At 42.5% G+C, this 21,501-nt stretch overlaps 1 protein-coding gene across 6 annotated transcripts in view; it reads right to left on the bottom strand.

Moving 5' to 3' along the window:
- LOC100116138 (prolyl 4-hydroxylase subunit alpha-1) overlaps window positions 1-21,501 on the bottom strand; it is a 192,769-nt gene that overhangs the window by 127,868 nt on the left and 43,400 nt on the right. For all 6 annotated transcript variants that reach the window (XM_032598493.1, XM_031927864.2, XM_032598489.1 and 3 more), the window contains one exon: window positions 4,860-4,915. Coding sequence is in view for 4 of the 6 variants with exons in the window: in XM_031927864.2 (XP_031783724.1) it covers window positions 4,860-4,915 (56 nt within the window). In the remaining 2 variants the exon portion in view is untranslated. The remainder of the gene's footprint in view (window positions 1-4,859; window positions 4,916-21,501) is intronic.

Raw genomic sequence — 21,501 nt, 5'->3', positions numbered from 1 at the left:
CCGCCGCAATCGACAAATAACGAAGCCAATGCGCTCGGCGAAAAGTCTCCCTCTCTCTTTCAGCTAATGAGACTAAACCGCGGCTCTGTAAATGAAGATAAGCTTAAAAGTCGGTCGCTGCAGTATTGCGCGCACTTTGGGCATCGACAAGATTATACGCCAAGTTTTCTTCGTTAACGGCTGATTTTTCTCTTTTTCTTTGACTGAAGATCGTTTGCTCTTCTTTCAAGGCTTCTCTACCACGACGTCGTCCTAGTATACTAATGGCGAAAAAAATGTCGTAGACCAAATACCGACTTCAAAGGGATCGCGGGACGGCTTTCCCGTTCCGCGAAAGACGCAGCTTTTGCGCGTTTATCGAAAATCGCGAGTCCGTTTGAAAAAAAAACCTCGGCTTTGGAAGCTCGCTCCGAACAAACATACTCGCACTGCGCAGAAAGAAAATTGAATAATTCAAAGAGCGCGCATTGAAATTCAAAACCGTTGGTATTCCAGGTACACAAACAAAGTTGCAATGGAATTCAAAATAAAAACAAAATCGACGTGCACAGCGGAGGCAGTTTTTTCATCAAACTTATAATTAAAAACTAAGTAACGGTTTCGAAAGTTCGGCCGCGCTGTGTATCGATTGGCGGGAATGTCACCGGCAGACTCCCGGATCGAACTGCGCTTGTGTGTATGTGTACGGATATAACCGTGAACTGCAGCCAGCTCTAAACACACATGAGCGAGTCTAATTCCAACGGGCTCGCTTCGTTTTATTTTTATCGCCTCGTGCGGGAGACGTTTTCGTTTGAACGTGAAATTAATATCGAGAGGCAGTAGCTGGAGTATTATAAGTGAACGAGTATATGGATGATTGTAAACGAATTTCGTGCTCTGGGTTTGGAAGATAATCCTCTGATAATTCAACGATTTAAGAAAATTCAACGACTGAGGCAATTGCGATTGATTCCATTCAGGATTTTCGAATTAATGATTTTCTTTATAGATGTAATATCTGACGGTTGGGTGATCCCTTATACGCGTGATTCGATAATCGATTCTATAATATAACTGCAGTTATACAACCGCATCGACTGAATCATCGCTTTATCAAATATAAAGGATTTTCAATTGAATAAAATGAAGCTAAATCTGAACTACTGCGCACGAATATTCGAATCCCGCCGTCTAGCCGTTCACTTTACATTATGCTTTTCATCATTCAAATAGCTCACACATCTAACAAAGCTGTGCATCGATCGCATTTCCACAAAAACTCTCGTCCTTATTACGTTGCGCAAAAATAAATCCAACGTTCTCATCCACTCTCGTTAAAGCTCCTCTCTGTATTCTTCATCCACCTGCACTTTGCTTTCCCGCGACTTCCCCGCGCATGCAAGAAATAAAGAGAAGAAAAAAAGCAGTCGTCCGCTGCGCTCACGAGCGATATCGAGCTCTCCCTCTCGGCGGATCCGAAGTTACGATCTGCGCCCAAAAAATGCGCTCCCGTAGCGGCTATTGTTCCATCGCCAGAAACAGTATATACAGTACGCCAAGCAAATCGTTTACTCTCGATCGCGCGCGCCAAATGAAATATAGCCCTCTCAATTGTGTCTTATATTTCCCAACTCGCCGCATCGGCTCCTAACGAACATCCGAAAATGGGAGAAAAAACGCGACGTCGACGTGTGCCCACACGTCATTCCGCGATACGTATCTCTTCTTCTTGGCGAATTCCAGCCGTCGATGATATTGCGCAACTATATACCGATCATCGGTTCTCCCGTGTATTATCCACAGCTTCGCGGGAAAAAAGGACGACGAGCTCTCGTATGTGTACTCCCGCGAGAAATCGCCGATGTGTAGACTCGTAGACTTGCGAAATTATCGAGCCGTGGGTATCTCTGCGGAGAAGCGCCGTGAGAGTATATAATGTACAAAGGTCGTGAGCGAGCGAGCCAAGGGTCCCGATGCGCGAGAGATCGGGGACTCGTCGGTTTAGAAAGCCGCCCGAGACACGCTCTGTGTGTATATGTTTCAAGCGTGTGTAGGTACTTAGAAGGGGAACAGGTGAAAGAGAGAGAAAAGTTACGGCGGCTAATTTTTGTCACCGCGCGTCGTGCACGAGAGAGTTCACGTCTCTTTGTGCGGGCCGTCGTCGACTCGTCGTTGTTGCATAAATCGGGGACACGAGATCTCGCGTGTATCTACTGTATAGAGAAAATTTCTTAATTGGATTAGGACGAGGACTCGGGGAGCTGTATAGTTGCAGGTATCGGGATGAGGGGGAGAGGCTGTTTCGAGATGTCTAATGCTGCTGTAGTTTTACACATCAGGCTCGCGGAACTAGGCTGTTTCGATTTTGTTGAGATTATACACTCGTTATATAGGCATCGTTAATGAATGATATGCTCTGGGTTCTGTAAATGAATTGCTTCTCATTATTATTTATAAGAATAAAGTAAAATCATCGTGGTAAAGCTTGTTCAGCTGATGGCTATATACAAAAGAATTGAACAAACAATGGCGCTATAAAGTTGTCCGAGGATTTACATTATTTCTCGGCGAACACAACGGAGAAGCAGTGGCTTTTAAGTGAAAACCGACTCGCGGCTTATTCTTACAGTTTTAATACGAAAGGAGAATCCTCGCGGGAAACGAGTGCTTTTCGACTCCAAGTGCAGTCACTCTTGGCATTATGTTCCGCTGGAAATTAATAAGAAGTCACTCTTTTATCTCGACGCAACGGGATGAGCGCGAGTAGATGGGGTGGAGAGATGACACGCTTTAAAAGGAGCCTCTTTAAACAATTCAACGATTTTAATTGCTGAAACAATTTCTTTTCACAAAAACCACTTCTATTTCCAGCTTAAACTTGGGGATAAGACGCCGCACAGTAATATAAAACGCGTAAAATAAACTGCTTTAAAACGGTGTCGGAATAGCCATAAAGTTACGCGTCTCGTCAATTTATATTTTCAAACAGCCGCGTCACAATCGCTCATAATGTAGCAGGCGCAGCTATAATACGTGACAAAGTGGACGTCGCTAGTGACTATTAAAACTTTTACGAAGAATTAACGCGAGTTCGCCGCGTGAAATAACGCGCGATGTTTCAAGCCAATTTCACATCGATCGCGCGATTCATTAATGATGATGACTTAATTTGGTGAAAGCATGTAATTTTCGAAGCTCAAAACACACCCACGATCGAAGCCTGATGCATTAACGACGTAATATAATAAAATACTCGCAATACGAGCAACGAAGAAAAGCGCGCTCGAGAGCGAATCAATTTATAAATCATCCTTAAAAATCCCATCATACGGCCGTATAATACGCGAAGCGCTGCCGCACACAAAGCCCATACGCGCGATGCCTTACATGCGAAGCATCAGGCAATATAACCCACAGCGTGCTCTATTCGCGTATATACGCTTTAATTAAGCAAGAGCGCGCGCGCGCGCGCTCATATAAGCCAGCGCGTAAAATCTCTCTCTCCGATCCTCGTTCAATAAACTATATACATGCGGCAGCTCTCTGTGTACACGCGAAGCCTGATTCCCCCATTAAACGTACTATGTAGTCGTCGATTCAAGAAGCTATTGAAACCGGCGGGAAATTCAAAAACTCACGGGGGATTCAGCGGTTGTCATCGAGTCCGGAGTTTTATACCGATCGATCGAGAAGGGGAACTCGCCCAGGAAAGCCTGAAAAATGGCTGGGTTCGTGCGGCGCATACAGTGTATAAGCAGGCGCGCGCGAATAAACATGAAATCGTAATTCTCTTTAAATGCGTGAAATATAGCGGTGCTGGGGATATACGTGAGCGAGTCGTGCGTGACACTGCTGCTTGAGAGAGAGAGAGAGAGAGAGAGAGAGAGAGAGAGAGAGAGAGAGAGAGGAGTCTCTCTTGTGGTAGAGATGCCGGGATATTTGCAGGGACTGCTGCTCCGCGATAAACGAATATTTCGGGGGTCCATAAGAGGCTGATAAAAGAACCGCATATTTATCACGGGATGTATCGTGCGGCGATAACTCTCGTGAAATTATCGATTCTCAGATGCTTGCGGTGAAATTAAACAAAATTCATCCGCACGCTTCGTTGAAGCCGAATGAGAAAACCGCGTCGAAAACAATGGCCGCGTAAATTTCCCGACGTCTTATCGTTAAAAATTGTAAAAGCGTCATCCGTATGCACACATACCGTGCGGGCCTATTGTGTGCCGACACTCTTTTTTCTCCTCTATACCTCGTTATTACATTACAACCCGCTGCAGCTGTTTGGGGACTCTAATGGATGGCTCAATTTCGTTCCATCAGTTCCATACCATTATCGCGCGCCCGCGCGCGGTTTTACATCCGATAATAACTCCCGCGGCGGTGACCATCGACTCGCGCAAAAAAGCAGCGCGCGCACAAAAGCTCGAATAAATTTAAACTCTCGCGCGTAAAACTTTCTCTTCGCGCGAGGAAGACCGCACAATAGCCATCGCCACTTTAATCACGCCATTTCGCTCATTATACCACACCCCGTGCGCGTAGCGCTATCCCCCCCACGGTGCACAGTGTATACTCGAGCCGGGCTGGTTAGCAAGCGCGACGACCTCTCCTTTTTTACCTGGCGCAAGCGTGGTTTTCGGCCGCTAATTGGATTTCCACCGCGAGCTGCGCTCGGGGGACAAAAATGCGCGCGGCTCGGTGTAGCATCGGGTCAGGAGTCTCGTCGACGTGTATATACAGCGGCCGCATGTGTGTCACTGAAGCTAAAGAGGAGATAATCGAGGCCAGGGCTTGTTGGTGGTGTAAACTTTTTTTTTTAAATTAAATAATGGATTCGAGACTGATAAAAGTTGTGGGCGTCGATCGCTTACCGTTGGAATGGCACGTCGTAAGATGGCAGTGGGAGTCCTCGCCTTGAGTTCGCCAGCTGAAAATCGATCATTAGTTTAGTACGTGAAACGAATTGGTGCTGTGTTTGTACGCCGGGGTCCGGAATATTTACGGAGTAAATATCTACGCGAAATAGCGTGTATTATTGACGGACGTCTAGTCAATATCCTGCGACTACGATGTTATCACGTCGTAAGACATAACGCAATTCGGATTTTGCCGGCAAACTCGAGAGTAAAAAAGAAATAGCAATAAACAAACCAAAACACAAGAAGAGCAGCCCTCGAAATTTTTATTTCTATTTTTATCGAAAATTTTTTTATCGAAATTTTTTTTTTTATCGAAAATTTCTATTCGCCGCAACCGCACTCGTTATTTCCGCGTATCCACGCGCGCCTAATGAATTCCACTCATCGCTGAAGCAGCGTATCGTCACCCGGCCTCATACTCGTGTCGTGTAAAATTGGAGTAGCGACAGCAGCAGCAGCCGGGTAATTAAATATTCGCCACACATATATCGACGAGCTATATGCACACCAGCGCGGCTCGCGAGTGATCGGTTTTCATTTCGAGGACTTTCGACGATTAACCGTACGTTCGTTCGCGCTTTTCTTCTTCGCCCTTGTATGCGCCGTGAAAATCACGATATACGAAGATTCATTATCGACGCGCGATGACTGCGCGGGCTAATTAAAATTCCGCGCGTTTAATCAACATCACGCTGTGCTTTTGCCTCGCCCGCAGTCGAAGAAAGACAGAGAGAGAGAGAGAGAGAGAGAGAGAGAGAGAGAGAGAGAGAGAGAGAAAATCTTATATTCCCTCGAGCGCGCGATTTTCATTCCATCTCTTTGTCTTTCCCTCTCTCTCTCTCTCTCTCTCTCTCTCTCTCTCTCTCTCTCTCTCTCTCTCTCTGCGTTTCCCTCCTTTTCCGCTCGTTTTCTTCAGCGAAAAAGCAATTTGCCCAGACCACGGGTTATTGAATGTCGATAACAAATAACCCGAGCAGCGTGAGACGGAGACTTAATAAAGAGATTTGATGTGACGGACGTAATTCCTTGGGAGGAGCTGTGTGTGTGTGTGTGTGTGTGTGTGTGTGTGTGTGTGCTGCTAGTCTTTTTTGCGTTTCCTCTATCTATCTCTCTTCGAATCTATATTTCCGCGAAATAATACGACCTTATTTACGAGCCTTTACGCCGTAGCGGGGAAAATGAGATTTCGACTTTTTAATATGGATACCGAGATAGAGCTCTCAATATATATATCCTCTTATCTTTTTAATACTATCTATATTGAAATTGTGAGGTGAATACATTATGTGTGTATGCCTCTGCGTGTATCTACATATAGCTATACATAGGTATATACCTTCGAAAGAGCAGATAAGTCCATTGAGACATTATTATTTCAAACGAAGAAATACTATGCCACTGATCGATCTTAGTGCAATCGGAAGGCGTGTACAGACAGCAACTTACTGCATCGAACCGAGAGTAAGACCAGACGTTTTTCTCGCTCGAATAAAGCGCCGAGCGAAAATAAGCGACAAGCTGAATAAGAGATAGAGAGAGAAAGGAGGAGACATCTGCGAGATGGGGGGGGGGGGGGGAAGCCAAGTGTATAAAAAGAAACGGCAAGACGCGCATTTTAGCGTCGAAGTTGCGCGAATCCTGTGGGGAAAAGGGCTCAGGCCGATCCGGCTTTGGCATCGCTCGAAAATTCTCCACGGGAAAATAGGCGGACGAGAAAAAGCCACACTACGGTACGGCTCTCGTCCAATCTTCATCCTTCCCCCCTATGCTTCCCTTTAACTTATTTCCGTGTCGCTGCAGGACCGCGCCGAGCGATTCGCGAGATCGCGCGCGGCTTTTAGTCCAGTCAAAATCTGCTCGAAATACACTTTTTCACTAGAAGAGCTGCATTTTGAGTATATGTAAGTTTAGACTGCCCAAAACATTTACGTAAAATTGCAGTCCCCATAGTGCCCGGGGTGGGGGTAAAAACAGCAAAACAATATATTTTGCGTCAATTTCTCGAAAACAGTGGTAGCTACAGAAAAATGGATGCCACCATCTTGAAGAGCATGAAATTTTACATCGGATATGCCTTACTACTCAACTGATCGTTGTTTGTTTAGTATCTGATTAAACAGGTTTCTTTATTTACGCAAGTAAAACAATATATATAGGAATACAGAAGCCTGCAGACATCGGCTGACTAGAGCTAACGCTATGGTTGCATATCGTGCAGTGCGCATGCGCCGCCATAGACTGGAGTGTAGACGGTCACGCATGCGCACTGCACGATATGCAACCATAGCGTTAGCTCTAGTCAGCCGATGTCTGCAGGCTTCTGTATACCTATATATATTGCTTTACTCGCGTAAATAAAGAAACCTGGGGTCTGCAATTTTACATAAATGTTTTGGGCAGGCTAAACTTACATATACTCAAAATGCAGCTCTTCTAGTGAAATAGTATATTGTACAACAAGGGGCGAAAATGGTCTTTTCGTAGCGCCCGAGACGGACACGAGTGTTCAAACATTATCCGAGTCTGGAAAAGTACATTCGCCGCTCGTTGTTCACCGTGCTTTTTATAACAAGTGTATAAAGAAGACCATTTGAGTCGCCTATGAAGTGGATCGAGAATGGAGTTTTTCGAGTCGTCCACTACGGTGGGTGTGTATAGATTCATATATATGTGTGTATATATATGTGTGTGTGTGTATATATATATATATATATATATGTGTGTGTGTATATATATATATATATATATATGCATATATATTTTTTATTTAATTATTTTATTTATTTAAATATATTTTTAGTAAAGCTTTTAAAATTTAGTAAATCAAAATTTTAATTAACTGCAAATTTTGAAAAATTTTAATATTTTGGAAATTGTTTCAACAGGTTTTAACGATTTAAAGCTTTAGTAAGGAGATGAACAAAAAAAAATGAATCGAGCGATTCTTCGATTATTGTAGGCTTGTTCTACCTATATAGGGGGCGAAAATGGATTAATTGATACATGTATTGTGATCAGGGACTCTCGCTCTACTTTTTGTGTGACGCTCGGAAAACCCCATTTTCGGCCCAGTTTATAGGCGCCGAAAATGGTCTTTTTTATGCACGTTATAAAAAAGTGTATTTCGAGCAGATTGTGACTGGACTATTTTCGATTTTTGTCTCGAAGAGAAATAAAACGAAGCGTTTACGCACTGCACCGCTGGTCGTTTGCGCAATTTTGACACTGGGAATCGTAAACCGCTCATCTCCGAGAAATGAACTTGTAGACGTTCGCGTGACCCAGCCGTCTCCAGCTCTATCGTAAAAGCTCTCGAAACAATTTGCCTGGCTGTATACTTTCTCCGCGAGAGGGGAAAGTCGAGAGCGCTGTGCCCTTTGTTTATCGAGAGCTAAAGTGTTTTCGAAAGCCGAGATCTGTGTGGAATGAAATTCTCTTAGCTTTGCCAATTTCACGCTTTGCTCGTAGCGTTGCACCAGGATTCAATTTTTCGCTGTATTTGCCTTAATTTTTCGGCACACTCGGGTTCGCGCACAAGACGACTCGTTTAATACTCGCGGTTTCAAAAGCGACCCCGAGAATCAAAGACAGAGAAGCAGAGCTCACCCAATCCACACGAAACGCACAGTTCAACCCCTTCAATTATATTCCCGGAAGCCGCGCGATCGTCGATTTGGCCAAGACGAATTCAAATCTCCCGCCATTCTTTTGCAAATACGCGCGCGGCAGGATCAGCCCGCTTGAAATTCAAAAAAGCCCGGCGCCCTTTTAATCAGATTCACCGTGCAGCCTCGCGCACGAGACATCGTTCAATTCCGTTTCTTTGCAGCCCTCTCTCTCTCTCTCTCTCTCTCTCTCTCTTTCTCTCTCTCTTTCTCTCTCTCTCTCTCTCTCTCTCTCTTGTCAGAGCACCCCCAACGTCGCGCGGTTTCAGCCACCGACGCACTGCACACAGCACGTATATATAGCCTCTCTTCTCCTCTCGCGTCTCTCGGCTTTTTCGCCTCGAAAATTCGCGACGTGCCCCGCGCAGATGCTCTATAACGCGGAGGCACGTCTGTGTGCCCAGGTTGTACACATATAGGAGGGAGAAGAGCTTCGCCGCCGCGAGGTAAACGCCGCGGCAGCCAGTGGCCTCGTTAATTTTACATGCGTAACTCGAGTTAACGGAACGCAAGGCGCATCTTAAGGAGATCAGCCCGTCGTATCGACGTGACGACTCGGGCGTGTATAAGGATAGCGTCCCGGAGTAGCTGCACCGCGCTCGCGACACAGAGAGCGAGAGAGAGAGAGAGAGAGAGAGAAGGGAAGGCCTCGAGGGAACGCCCGGTGCTGTGCTGTGGAGAGGTCGAGGGAAAATTTTGCGCCGAACGAGAGAGATTTTATACTACAGATTCGAGAAAATTTTACGCCCTGAGCGCCGCCGACTCCTGTGTTATATCCCGGGAAATTGCTTTATGAGGTATAGTCGTTATGGAGCTGGAATTCGCGATTGGACTGCGTGCGCGAGGGAGTGATCGACAAATATGCGTCGGAGGTGTGGTATAATGCATACTCAGCGCACGTATACGCAGGAGCGCGATGTGGGAAGCTTTCGATTGTTTTCGTATACCTGTACAGTGGAATGATTGAGATTTTTTACCTCGCGTTTTTGCGATATTTCCTTATTACACCTCTCTGTTATTTTCCAATTACGGGCATTCAGTCGCGCGTGTGGAGCGTAATTTCTACCTCTTCTGAATATCTTTTTTAATTTCTTTGAAGGAAGCGTTTGAACTTGAAATTTTTGCACGAAGTTATCAATGTTTTAAGAATCACTTTTCGATAAAAATGCGAGTATACTCGAAAATTTATTGGAAATCGATATCGAAAGGGAATATCTTTACATTATGTATTCCAGCTACGAACCATATTGTCATCGCTCCAGTAGACACTATCCCAGATCAATCGCACGTCGCTTTCCTAATGCAATCATCCATCACAATGGCCGCATCTATATCGTAAATACAAGTAAAAAATGCCTTATCCCTTACGTAAGATACGTCAATAGACTAAGAAAAAAAAATCCAGCAATTAGCAAAAGACGCGAGTAATCGAAACTCCTTGCACAATCGACGTGCATTGGAAAATTCGTCGAGAATAGCGCAAGGCTCAGGTGCGCAGTACGTAGAGAGACTTTCACAAATGAAAGTAAAACTCCACTGCCGCATCGTCTCGAGACTGCACATCGTGTGTGTGTGTGTGTGTGTGTGTATATATATATATACACACACAAAAAAGATAAAGTATATACCCTTGGAACTAGCGCGCCACACGCGGCTTTACGGCCGCGGTGGCTTGCCGCCTTGCATCGCTTCGCAATCAATTAAAGCTTTTGGGCCAGATAGGGCGTGTCACACCGAAATTGTTATTCAATTATGTGTACCAAAAATCGTTTCTAGTGTTGTTGTTTATGTATAAGCGTTTCGAAAGAATGTTTGTCACTGTAAAAAGTTGTATTTTTAAAATATCTAAAACTTTTACATTCAAGGTTTTTATGTAAAATGTATAGCCTCAAAGTTTTATGATAAATATTGGTTTATTGCTATAAAAAAATCGATTTTGACCTGTTAACTCAAATTAAAAGCATTTTCACGCTTGAGTGTTAATAGGAAAAAGTTGTATTTCTTTAAGATCTACAACTTTTCTCTTTAACTTTTTTTTGTAGAATGCATATAATTCGAGTTAGAGCCAAAAAACCGTTTTTAGCGATTTTTTATGTGACCGCATTCTGCGTATACATCCAGGATCAAGCCCAAAATAAATTTGGCACCTTACTATTATTGACACCAAAACAAAACACACAAAAATTGAACAAATTGTGCCCGCATTTTAAAAAAACGTAGACGATCGGGATAAAAAAAATTAGTTTTTAGGTTTGTGCGAGAGGAGACTCCTCCCAAAATTTCAGCCCAATCGGTCGAAAATTGTGTGAAATATCGCATCTCACACATTTTTCGACGATAAAACTATAAGGATAAGGGATAATAAAGGCTCGCGCGCGCGACCTTTACAAAAGAGAGCGGAAATATTGGAGTCGCTCGACATTGCGCAGAGAAGCGCGACTCGCTCGATGCTCTCGGATTAACTTTTTGAGTAAGGCAGCTACTTACTTTGTTCGGAAAAATCGCCGCTTCGACGATATAGAATTTTTGAGGCTGCTCGAGTTATCGGCTCACTCTGCCGGCGTTGCACAGCTTATGCCAGTGAGTTCCTTTTTTTAATTAAGGGATATAGCCGAGTACGAAGCTTGGGAAATTTGCGAACCATAAACTTGAAATTGAGAGGCTTTTGCCTTGGCTGTATTTATACATATAGCTATTTCTACTTCGAGCAAGATTTTACGTCGCATATTTTCGTGAAATTTTTAACGTTCTTGAGTTGATTTGAAATGTAAGAAACTTTAAAAGTGCTTTTTCGCGAAGCACTCGAAAATCATGACCAGAAATTAGAGTAAAAGACGGAACGGAATCGCTAATGAAGATAATTCCTTCCCACCGAACTACAAGCTCCAGAGGCGAACATTATCCATCATCGAGTCAAACTCCACTTGAGATCCAAAACCTCTCAAACGTATACATCTCTCTCTCCCTCTCTCTCCCTCTCTCTCTCTCTCTCTCTCTCTCTCTCTCTCTCTCTCTCTCTCTCTCTCTCTCGGCTCTTCTCGCAGATAAAACCGCTCGCGTACACTCATAGATCGCGAAGAGCAAATATACACACAGCAGAACTCGGCATCGAATAAGAGCCCATGCATGCATCGATACCCTGCCACGTACGCTAAAGAGTCGCGGCGCGCGATAGGAGGCACTTTCGCAGACGCGCGACGCGCGTTACTCTTCATTGCTGTCCCTGCAGAAGGAGAGAAGCGTGCTGCGAGGCGACTTTCGCGAGAGAGTCTCCTGCGCATGCAAAGGTCGACGAGAGAACGACCTCAACTCTTACCGCGCGCGATGTTTATCGATTTTATCTCTCGAGATGCTCCTTCGTAAATCATTGTTCGCGAACGAGTGCGCGCCGATGAATACTCGAACGCATAGGCTGCGTGAGCTCGTGTTTATTGAGATGGAGAGGGACGATTCAGATAAATAATGCATGACACGCGGCTTATGGCTTCTCTCCCTCTCTCGCGTGTGCGTCGAGATTTTTCGCGATAGCTCGATTCGCCGCTCGATGTAATTCACGCGAGGGTAATGGCCTGATAGATATAGATACCTGTACGCGATATATGCGCTTTGCGTAACGCTTTGTGGGTTTTGGAGCTGCGGCGGTAGCGAAAGTCGTGAGTGCGCACGTGAGCCACTTTTTGTACGCCGGGTGTACGATGATCGATGATTAGGAGGAATCCTTTCGATGCTTTTTGCGGTAAAGAGCTCGTGTGCGAAAAGGACGGGTAATGGCCTGGCTGGACGTGTGAATTATGATAAGATGCGAGTTCTGGCGATTACTCAATCTTATGGATATAATATAAGAGGTGTCGACATGGCGCGTATTCTTGCGTAATAACTGTGATTACCGCGATTGGCTTGCAATTCACGACTTGTCGACACCTCGCGCGCGATTTGTTTTGCAGAATATATGAGCGAGACAGTATTGGCTTGTGTGAAAATTATTTAGGAGTGAAGGATGGAGTGTATTCGATTATTTTGCTCGAGATTCTTGAAATCTATTTCGAATTGTTCCGAAAAAAAAACAAAATTCAAGCAAAGCTGGCATATGAGGAGTAAAAAGTGGAGTTTCAGTTTCACTGAAAACTACCGACACGACTTGTGTTTTTTTTTCATTAAAACACAACATTGAGAAAACAACACAGGCAATTGACAAAGAGAAATAAAAATGGGAATCTCTAAAATGCGCGCTCAAGGTGATCGAGCAGCGAGAGAAGGGCCAGGTGCGTTGTTGGGTTATCTCAAGAACTTTAATACCTACAAACATTTTTCGCGTTCTATGCTGAAATTTTTAAACATTTCAAAAAGTGAACCGTCAAAAGCACGCACACACACACACTATCTGGTACAGCGAAAATTCGCTCAGTCCGTGAGTCACTTCCGTATGGCTCGTTTTGAAAAAAACTACAGAATAAAGAATCCTGTATTTTTCGTAAACGTCCAGCGAGCGCTTATTTTGCGCAACGTAACTTCGCAGCGAGCCGAAGAAGAAAAAAGGGAAGCTCCATTCAATTATCGCGCGCACAAAAGAAGTCGAAAGTTTTTGCCGCTCGTCGCGGCCATTAATTTAGCTGCGGCGGCGTATAACGCGAAAACTTTTCATCGCAAAACAGCCAACTCCCTCTTTTCCTCTCTCTCTCTCTCTCTCTCGCAAACTCCATTTCTCACGTATACACTTCTCAGAATTTCTCTATTATTATACGGCCTGCCGGAGAAAGGGAAAGGGGAAGAGCGAGTCAAAGTCTAATTAAAAAAGAGCCGAATTTCACAGGTATCATCGTTCCGCGAGCGCGAGAGTTTGAAACGCGAGTGCGTCCAGCCATTCGAAAGCTGGATGTGTATGTATATGTATGTATGGAGGTGTCGACATGGTCTTCTCCATGTTCTCGACGAGCATAAAATGCGAGCGTGGATCGTTCGGATTACAGAGGACTCGTCAACGGTTTTGTCACTTTTTTCTGCAGTTTTTTCTCTGTGCACCGTAGAAGGGAGTAGATAATTAGGCGGCGTTACGCACGCGCGCTTCGCACTGGACCGCCGCGAAGCCGCACGCGAATCAAGTAAAGTCCATTGTCGGAGTAGTCGTAAAACGCGAAACTCGTATCCTCTGCATCAACTTTTGAAATAAAATCAAGCTCGAATAATTATTTAAAAAAAAGCATCAAAAAAGCACTGAAATCCAAGAAGCTCAGATACTCAGCGCATGGCAGCAAACCTCAAATCTCCGCACCCAAACCCTACGGAAAAGCGTCAGCGGCAACAATCTCGCTGCGGCGTACTCGTTTCTCCTCACGACATCTGCTCCCGCGCGCGTCTCTCCGCAGCTCGACTTCGTCAGCCTCACCCCCGCTGCTATTATACATACCTCTTCTCTCCTGCAGCCCCTTTCTCAGCAGCAGCAGCCTCGTAAACTCGCGGCGTAGTTCGTTACCGTGTCCCGGTAATCACGGAGGATCGAGTTAATAACTTCTTAATGCTACTTAAGGTTGGCCGGGCGCAGATTTACGAGGCCGCCCGAGAGAGAGAGAGAGAGAGAGAGAGAGAGAGAGAGAGAGAGAGAGAGAGAGAGAGAGAGAGGTATATACATGTATATACACAGAGCCATGAGGTATACGCTCCAATGTGATGTATATATGAACGCGAGAGTCCCGGACTTATTATATACTGTACTTCGGAACTTTTCGAACGGCTCTTCTCCAGCGGGACAGTTTCTCTCGCAGCGAGTGCAGTGCACGAGAATCGGTACGGCGTCTTTTGCCGAAGGCGCTGCCAGTACAGCGCTAAGGCGGGATGAAAGCCTGAAGTTGGGGCCGTGTAAAGGACCGATGGCTGTTGGAAAAATTAAAAAATGTCGTGACGATCGAGCTTCACCTAAACGAGCTTGTCAATAAAATTTCGAACGACTTTTCTAGAGAACTTTTTAAACTCTGATAAAATTTTATGAAAAGTACACACATGCCCGTAGTCTACAGCAGTGCAATTACATCGGCGTAAAGATAAGCATTGAAAATACAGCCAACGCGCGGCGTCGAGCGCACTTAGCATAACACCCTCCGTCCACACACACATCGACACGAGGATGCCATCGAAGGTTCGTCAATATCGCGCGCGAGCATTTTGTATCGCTTGCGCTGCAGCTGTATATACTGCCAGGCTGTGATAATAATTCAGAGATAGCGCGCCGCGCGGCCATTGGCTGCTGATGCCGAACTTCGCCTGGATACCCAGCTCGCTCTCGCATGCGTATTATAGATATACACCGGTGCGCTGATGCTGACGCGCGAAAATTGAAACTAAACGTTGATGTTTGTCTTGCTTTTTAGGCACGACCGCGACACGTAAGTGCCTCATAGTTTCGTGTGCGAAAAATGTGTGAGATGCGATATCTCACGCAATTTTAGACCGATCGGGCTGAAACTTTATCCCGATCCTCTACGTCGTTTTGAAATGCGGGCACAATTGGTTCGATTGTTAAGCGTTTTTTTAATAAAAATTTTCTTGTGATGCGATTATCTCTGAGAGACTTTAGTCAATCTGGCTCAAAATTTTGTTGGGAACTCGTCTCATAATAGTATGCTGACGGTCCTATTTTGGGCCTGATTCCTAACATATATACAAAATACGGCCACCTTCAAAAATCGCTAAAAACGGTTTTTGGGCTGTAACTTTAAATCCAAGCATTCTACAAAAAAAAGTTAAATGGAAAAGATGTATATCTTTGAAAAATACAACTTTTTTCTATTGACATCAAATCATGAAAATACTTATAACTCGAGTTAACAGCCCAAAATCGATTTTTTACAGCTATAAACCAATTATTTGCCATAAAAAATTACGGATTTACGTTTTACATGCAAATGTTAAATGTAAAAGTTGTAAACATTTTCAAAATATAACTTTTTACCGTGGAAAACATTTTTTTTAATACTTTTAGACATACACAACCGTAAAAGCGATTTTTTGATACATAAATTCAATAATAACTTCTGTGCAACATGCCCCATCCAACCCAATTATTTCAGCTATTTTCCTATATTATTAAAAGCTGAAAGTTATATTTTGGCCTTTATCTCATACATATATACAAAATTAAACCACTTTTTAAATTAAACTAGACTTGGCGCAGTGCGCTGCACACACTGTAGTAGACTACGATTTCATTAACTTATTAAATGGAATATAAATACTTGATTGATATTTTTAATATTTGTTTTCTATCACGGAAATATATCAAACTTTACAATATATGATTCATTTCGCGCTCATATAAATTTCAAAATTGACGCGGTTTCGTCGCCAACTTCCTTTTAAAATTTTAAGGTTATGTTATGTAGAATAGAATATTCTCGAGAGTAGAATGTCTCTAGAATATTATAAATACACAAATTATAATTTGATATGTATTATAGTATTATATTACATTTTTAATATTAGAATCAATTTTAGAAATCAAAAATAAATCAAAAAATTCTAACGATACTTTTGACGCATGCGCACTACATGAGCCAATCATATTGACGCATTCTTGGCTTCACTTCATCCGGTCATGACTTTTTTATATAGGGATTATAAAAAATGCATAATTTAGGAAATACGTAATCGCCGAATACAATCCGTGTAACTTGGCATCATATAACGACGTACGCTATATTAATTAAATCTTTTAAGCTGAATCAGTACAATTCACTTTCAAAATTCAAGTGTATATACTGAACTGAAAAAACCTAAACTCAATAAAGAAAATTGCTTAGATTGAAAAAAGCTCTAAGTAGCTTACTACATCCCTCTAAACTATGCTAAATACCTAAACAATCAATTTTCTAATATTCCAATTGAAATCCTACAAACGAAATATCATCCTTTTGTTTACTTCCTCTTGAAAACTGCGATACAAAAGTGTTGTATTATTTATCTGAAATTACAATAGAAAAAAATTAAAATAAGATATATTTTAAGAATATCTACAAACAAAAATAAATAATTGATACAAATACAAATAAGTTACTAATTTTCCAGTAGTTTTGATGATAGTGTTGATGATCGCCAGAAGAATACCAATCAAAACTTTGACAACAATATTGAAAAAAAACAGGATAATACTGTATAAGCATCGACAGGCATTACGAACGCGAAGGCGCTAGTTCTTTTTCACTTTTTCACGAAAGGAGAAATTGCTGGATACAGATTTTCCTCCACTTCTGTTATAATAATTGACGGGCTGTCAATATGCGCGTACGACGACGAGAGAGGCGTTGACGAATCTGTCGATTTTCGTCGCGACGAAGCTTTTTTTTCGGGCTGACGCCGCTGGTTTTTTCTTCCCTCCGACGAGAATAGAATTGTTTTTTTACGGAATTAACGAATATTATATGAATAGAATATCTCTCGAATTCCAAATCCGATCCCAAAGTACTCTGCTTACACGTGTACACAATATGCACGAAGATACGCTCCTGGCTCTGTGTGTATAGTCCTTACAAAAGATCCTCATTTCCTAGCTGCTGTTGCTGCTGGGCGAAACAGGAAATTCCTGAGCTCGGCTGCAGCCTCGGAATATCTTTCGCGCGCTGCAGTTCTCACTTTCTTTCTGCATCGCGCATACGCATGGGTAAACACGACACTTTAGCGCCCTGCGTGCATATATAGTGGCAAAGAAGCTGTGCATAGCAAAAGTCGAAACGGCGACGGAGCCGAGATTCTTCCGATGTTGGCAGAGGCTCCTTTCGTGTATTTTTCACGCTGTGTATCTGCAACGCGAGGTTTTGATGTTTCCAAGTATTTTTCAATTGTCGACGATCCCCAGAGAATAAATTCTGTACATCGATATTTCATTATGTTCCAAGAAGAATAAACTTTCAGCAGCTATCGATAACAGTATATATATTCGCACATGCGAAGCAAATTTAAAATTGAACGGTATAGAGAACAAAATTCACAAGCGCGAGTGGAATAAGTACTCAGCAGCAATTAGTAAAGCTAGAGTGTAGGAGCTGCTCTCGAAATAATTAACCTACACCTCGACGCTTGTATTTTCAATATAAATACTAGAAAATCAGCGGAGCTATACTAACAGCGAATTAATCGAGCTTTATCAAGTAGCTCACCCGCTAGAGTCGAGAGAGCACCAGCTATAATTAGCGAACTGAGTGAACTCCATTGAAAGTTGTAGATCTGAATTCTGCACTGCCAGCTCGCACTGCGAGAGCGTAATTTTACTTTCTATATCATTAATATATCGCGGGAATTATTGCAACTATTCTCTGATTCTCTTCATAAATTCGAGTTTTACAATTATTTAAAATTTGTGATATCCGATAGTGCAATTATCTTCCATTGCGATATTATTCATGAAATCACCGCGAGAACAGTTATAATCTGCAGATAATGGTCTTCGCGCGCGCTGTATATCCCTCACCTCCGGAAAAAGAAAAACGTATATAACGCACATACCCAGCAGGCATCCCCGAAGGCACACAATCTAAAAAGAGAAGCGGAGAAGGGAAAAATCCTTCTCGCCACCGAACACACTCGTAATTGCGTAGGAAAAGCCGTGAGCTCTCACGTCCTCCCCCGGCAAAAATCCCAAAAAAGCTCTCTCTCTCTCTCTCTCTCTCTCTCTCTCTCTCTCTCTCTCTCTCTCTCTCTCTCTCTCTCTCTCGGCTCGGCAGTCAGGGTAATACATTCGCAACGTGTACTCGTGTGAGCTTCTTCTTCTTCGACTTCTTCCTCCTCGTCGCCCACTTCCAGGCACGTCCTCCTCTCCCGCGACGCGAAATCGAGGCACGCATTGATTTCCCGCGGAAAACTCGATAAGAACTTGTCTCTCGCCCTGGCGGAGTACCGCGCAAAGTGCAGCTCGCACGCGAGAGCGACAGAGAGAAAGACTCGACTGCAAATCCAGTGAGACACGCCGCGCGTTCTCTCTCTCTCTCTCTCTCTCTCTCTCTCTCTCTCTCTCTCTCTCACTGTGTACCGACGTATATAGGTATACACATACACAGCCCTGTACCGGCGGGAAAAGGCCTCCGAAAAGTTAGAAGGAAAGGAAAGAGAGAGAAGAAGCTCGCAGTCGAAAGAGGCGGAAGTTTGGCCAGTCAAAGCACGCGAGACTTTTGTTTTGTACAGTTTCTCTCGCTCCTTTTTTCGGATCGCTGCCGAGGAGGTGGGGACGGGGGACGGGCTGAAGGGAACTTGCCGTAGAGTCGCGTTGCTTGCTTTCTTTTTTGGCTCTTTATTTGTTTTGAGGAGAATTCTTGGAAGGTTATCCACTTTACAATGTGTGTACATGAGACCGTCGTTGGCAGAGCTTTTTTCAAAGCGTACATGTATGGGACTCGAGCTTTGCACTCGAGTGCCTAACGCGGCGCTAATCGCTTAATTTTCGCCGCTTGTAAAACTAGAGAGAGAGAGAGAGACTCTTCTCGTTTGAAATTGCATAGCCTTGCGGTGTTTAGCGCGTGGATTTCTTCCTTTTTATTTTCATTCTTCGGGGGGCGACTAGGCGCACGAGACTGTAAAAGTTAAACGGAGGATAATCACCGGTAGAAATTCGGTTGAGAGCGAGACGCTTTTCTATAATGGTATGCAATTAAAGCTAATCGTTTGGAGTTACATTAAATTCATATGCTATTTTGTTCGCGAACTTATGCCTCTTGAATCTTATAAGAAATTGTCGATGCTTCTTTCAATAAACGTAATGTTATAAGAAAAACTATTGTAAACAAGTCAAAATAATATTTATATCGAACAATTATTCTCTACACTACAATTTCTACTGTACATTTGAACACAAACGTATTATGTACTACGATATAAAAATATAATTTTCACAACTCAGGCATGAAATGGACCTCTTTTCAAAATAGGCTATTTTATTTCAACCATTGTTTTTCAAGTTTTCGCACATTTTATAAAATCTTTAAAATTGAATTTGAAACACAAAAAATAACAACTCTATTGCGCACGACTTGAAATGCACGATTACCTACGCTTCTTTCTGGCATTAAAAGGACCCTTTCATGCCCTCCTTGTAAAAAATACGGTGTGTACCATGGGAAGAAAAGCCATTTTCTCCCCTTGATGCACAATGTACTATTTGTTATTCGAATCAGCATTTTTTTTAATTTCATGCATTTATACTTGTAACATTTTGATTTCATACATTAACATTCCTTTTCACCAGCGTAATAAACAGTACATTACGATACGTGTGACTTAAATGGTTCTTTTTTACACGGCGCAGTAAGCAGCCAAGCGTAGCGAGGGCGCTAAGCGCCGTGTAAAACTGAACCATTTAAGTCAAGAGTATCGTATAAAATTTTATAGCAGAGACTACTAAAATCCGCAAGTCTCGCCTATTCGTGACTAAAGTAGTCCTTATTTGCACCGTGAGGTTAGCGCACGAGCGTAGCGAGTTTGATGAACACGGTGCAAAAAAGGACTACTTTAGTCACAGATAGGCGTGACTTAACAACGGATTTTAGCCACACTGTGCTATAAATGTAATTAATAGCCACCATATTTGTTGTGTGCATTTTCGCTTAATAATATAAAAAATTTTAATGATTCAAAATTAAACAAATTAGCACATTTCGATAAATTATCAAACACATGTTTAATTGACATAGTTTTCTTATATACTATAAATTTATCAGTATCCCATAAAATTAGTTTTTAAATCTAATGAACACTACTTAATTTCATACAATTATTATCATTCGATCATTACATTTAAAATTAAATTTAAAATTAGAATTCATCCAGGGAAACCCGTTTACGGTGTGGATAATTTTATTCGTAATATAAATGAGTTGAGTAATTTAATTTTTCTCAACAACAGCTTATCGTTATCCTAAGTTTTAGAACAATTTTCGTACATGTATACGAACAGAGTTAAGCACTAAAGAAAAAATCTGCTACGTTCAGGTTTTTAATGCCCATCAAAATTTAACTCTTTGAAAATTGAGTCAGAAGATTGCCACATTGTCAGACTTTTTCTATAGTTAAAACCGAGAAAAGCACGAACTTGAACAAAATTTGCAGTTATTTCACATCTTGCAAACAATCACTCATTGGTATGTCTCCAGTTCACTCGACAGGAGTCCATTTTAATCGATTGTATAGATCAATGTCACGCTCAACGCACTTGTTGATTACCCATAGGAGTTGAGGATGAATTTGTAGCTCCAATTTCACCAAGGACTTAAAGTAATGAACGGATGTTGTGAAGCATTATAAGAAGCAATTTGTTTTTGTAAAGTAGTTCTATCGATTCAACAATTAACGATGAAAGTAAGATAAAACTTGGAACCTTTGTAGATATGTATATGAGAAAACTATATTGTTAGAATTTTGCTTTTAAAGTGAGAAATCGATATTTTGAAAATTAAATAAATTTAACATCAAAAACTTCGTGAATAAATTAATCAAATTTAGTCTCATTTGATAATAATCAGAAAATGTTTTGAGATAATTTAATCCTTCAGTTCATTTTTTTTACGATGAATAAAATAATCAGTTAGTTTTAAAATAAACTATTCTAGCCATCATTCTAAAGCCTCTAAATTAGAGTGCGTCATACATCCACTGTTTTTTTTTTCGAAACACTGCTAATCAAAGAAAAATGCGGGTGGAAAGTTTTTATCAATATTCATACTTTCCAGAATTTACTAAAGTAAAAAACACACATCGCCGCTACAAATCCAGCCTCACCCTTCAGTTCCTTCTAACTTTAGGCACGTTTTAGGACCGAAGAAACATCATCTACATTTCCTAAAAGCTTATTCAAACTACATTACAGGCTCATCGTCAGGAGCAGGACCGATGTAGCGACTCACTCGCCGCACGTGCGCTAGAGCTGCTGCTCGTTTGGATCAGGCTTCCTCGGGTGC

This window comes from Nasonia vitripennis, chromosome 3 (genome assembly GCF_009193385.2).
Source record: "Nasonia vitripennis strain AsymCx chromosome 3, Nvit_psr_1.1, whole genome shotgun sequence".
Classification (NCBI taxonomy): domain Eukaryota; kingdom Metazoa; phylum Arthropoda; class Insecta; order Hymenoptera; family Pteromalidae; genus Nasonia; species Nasonia vitripennis.
Note: the sequence above shows the minus strand (reverse complement) of the source record. Positions and strands in the feature narration are given on the sequence as shown.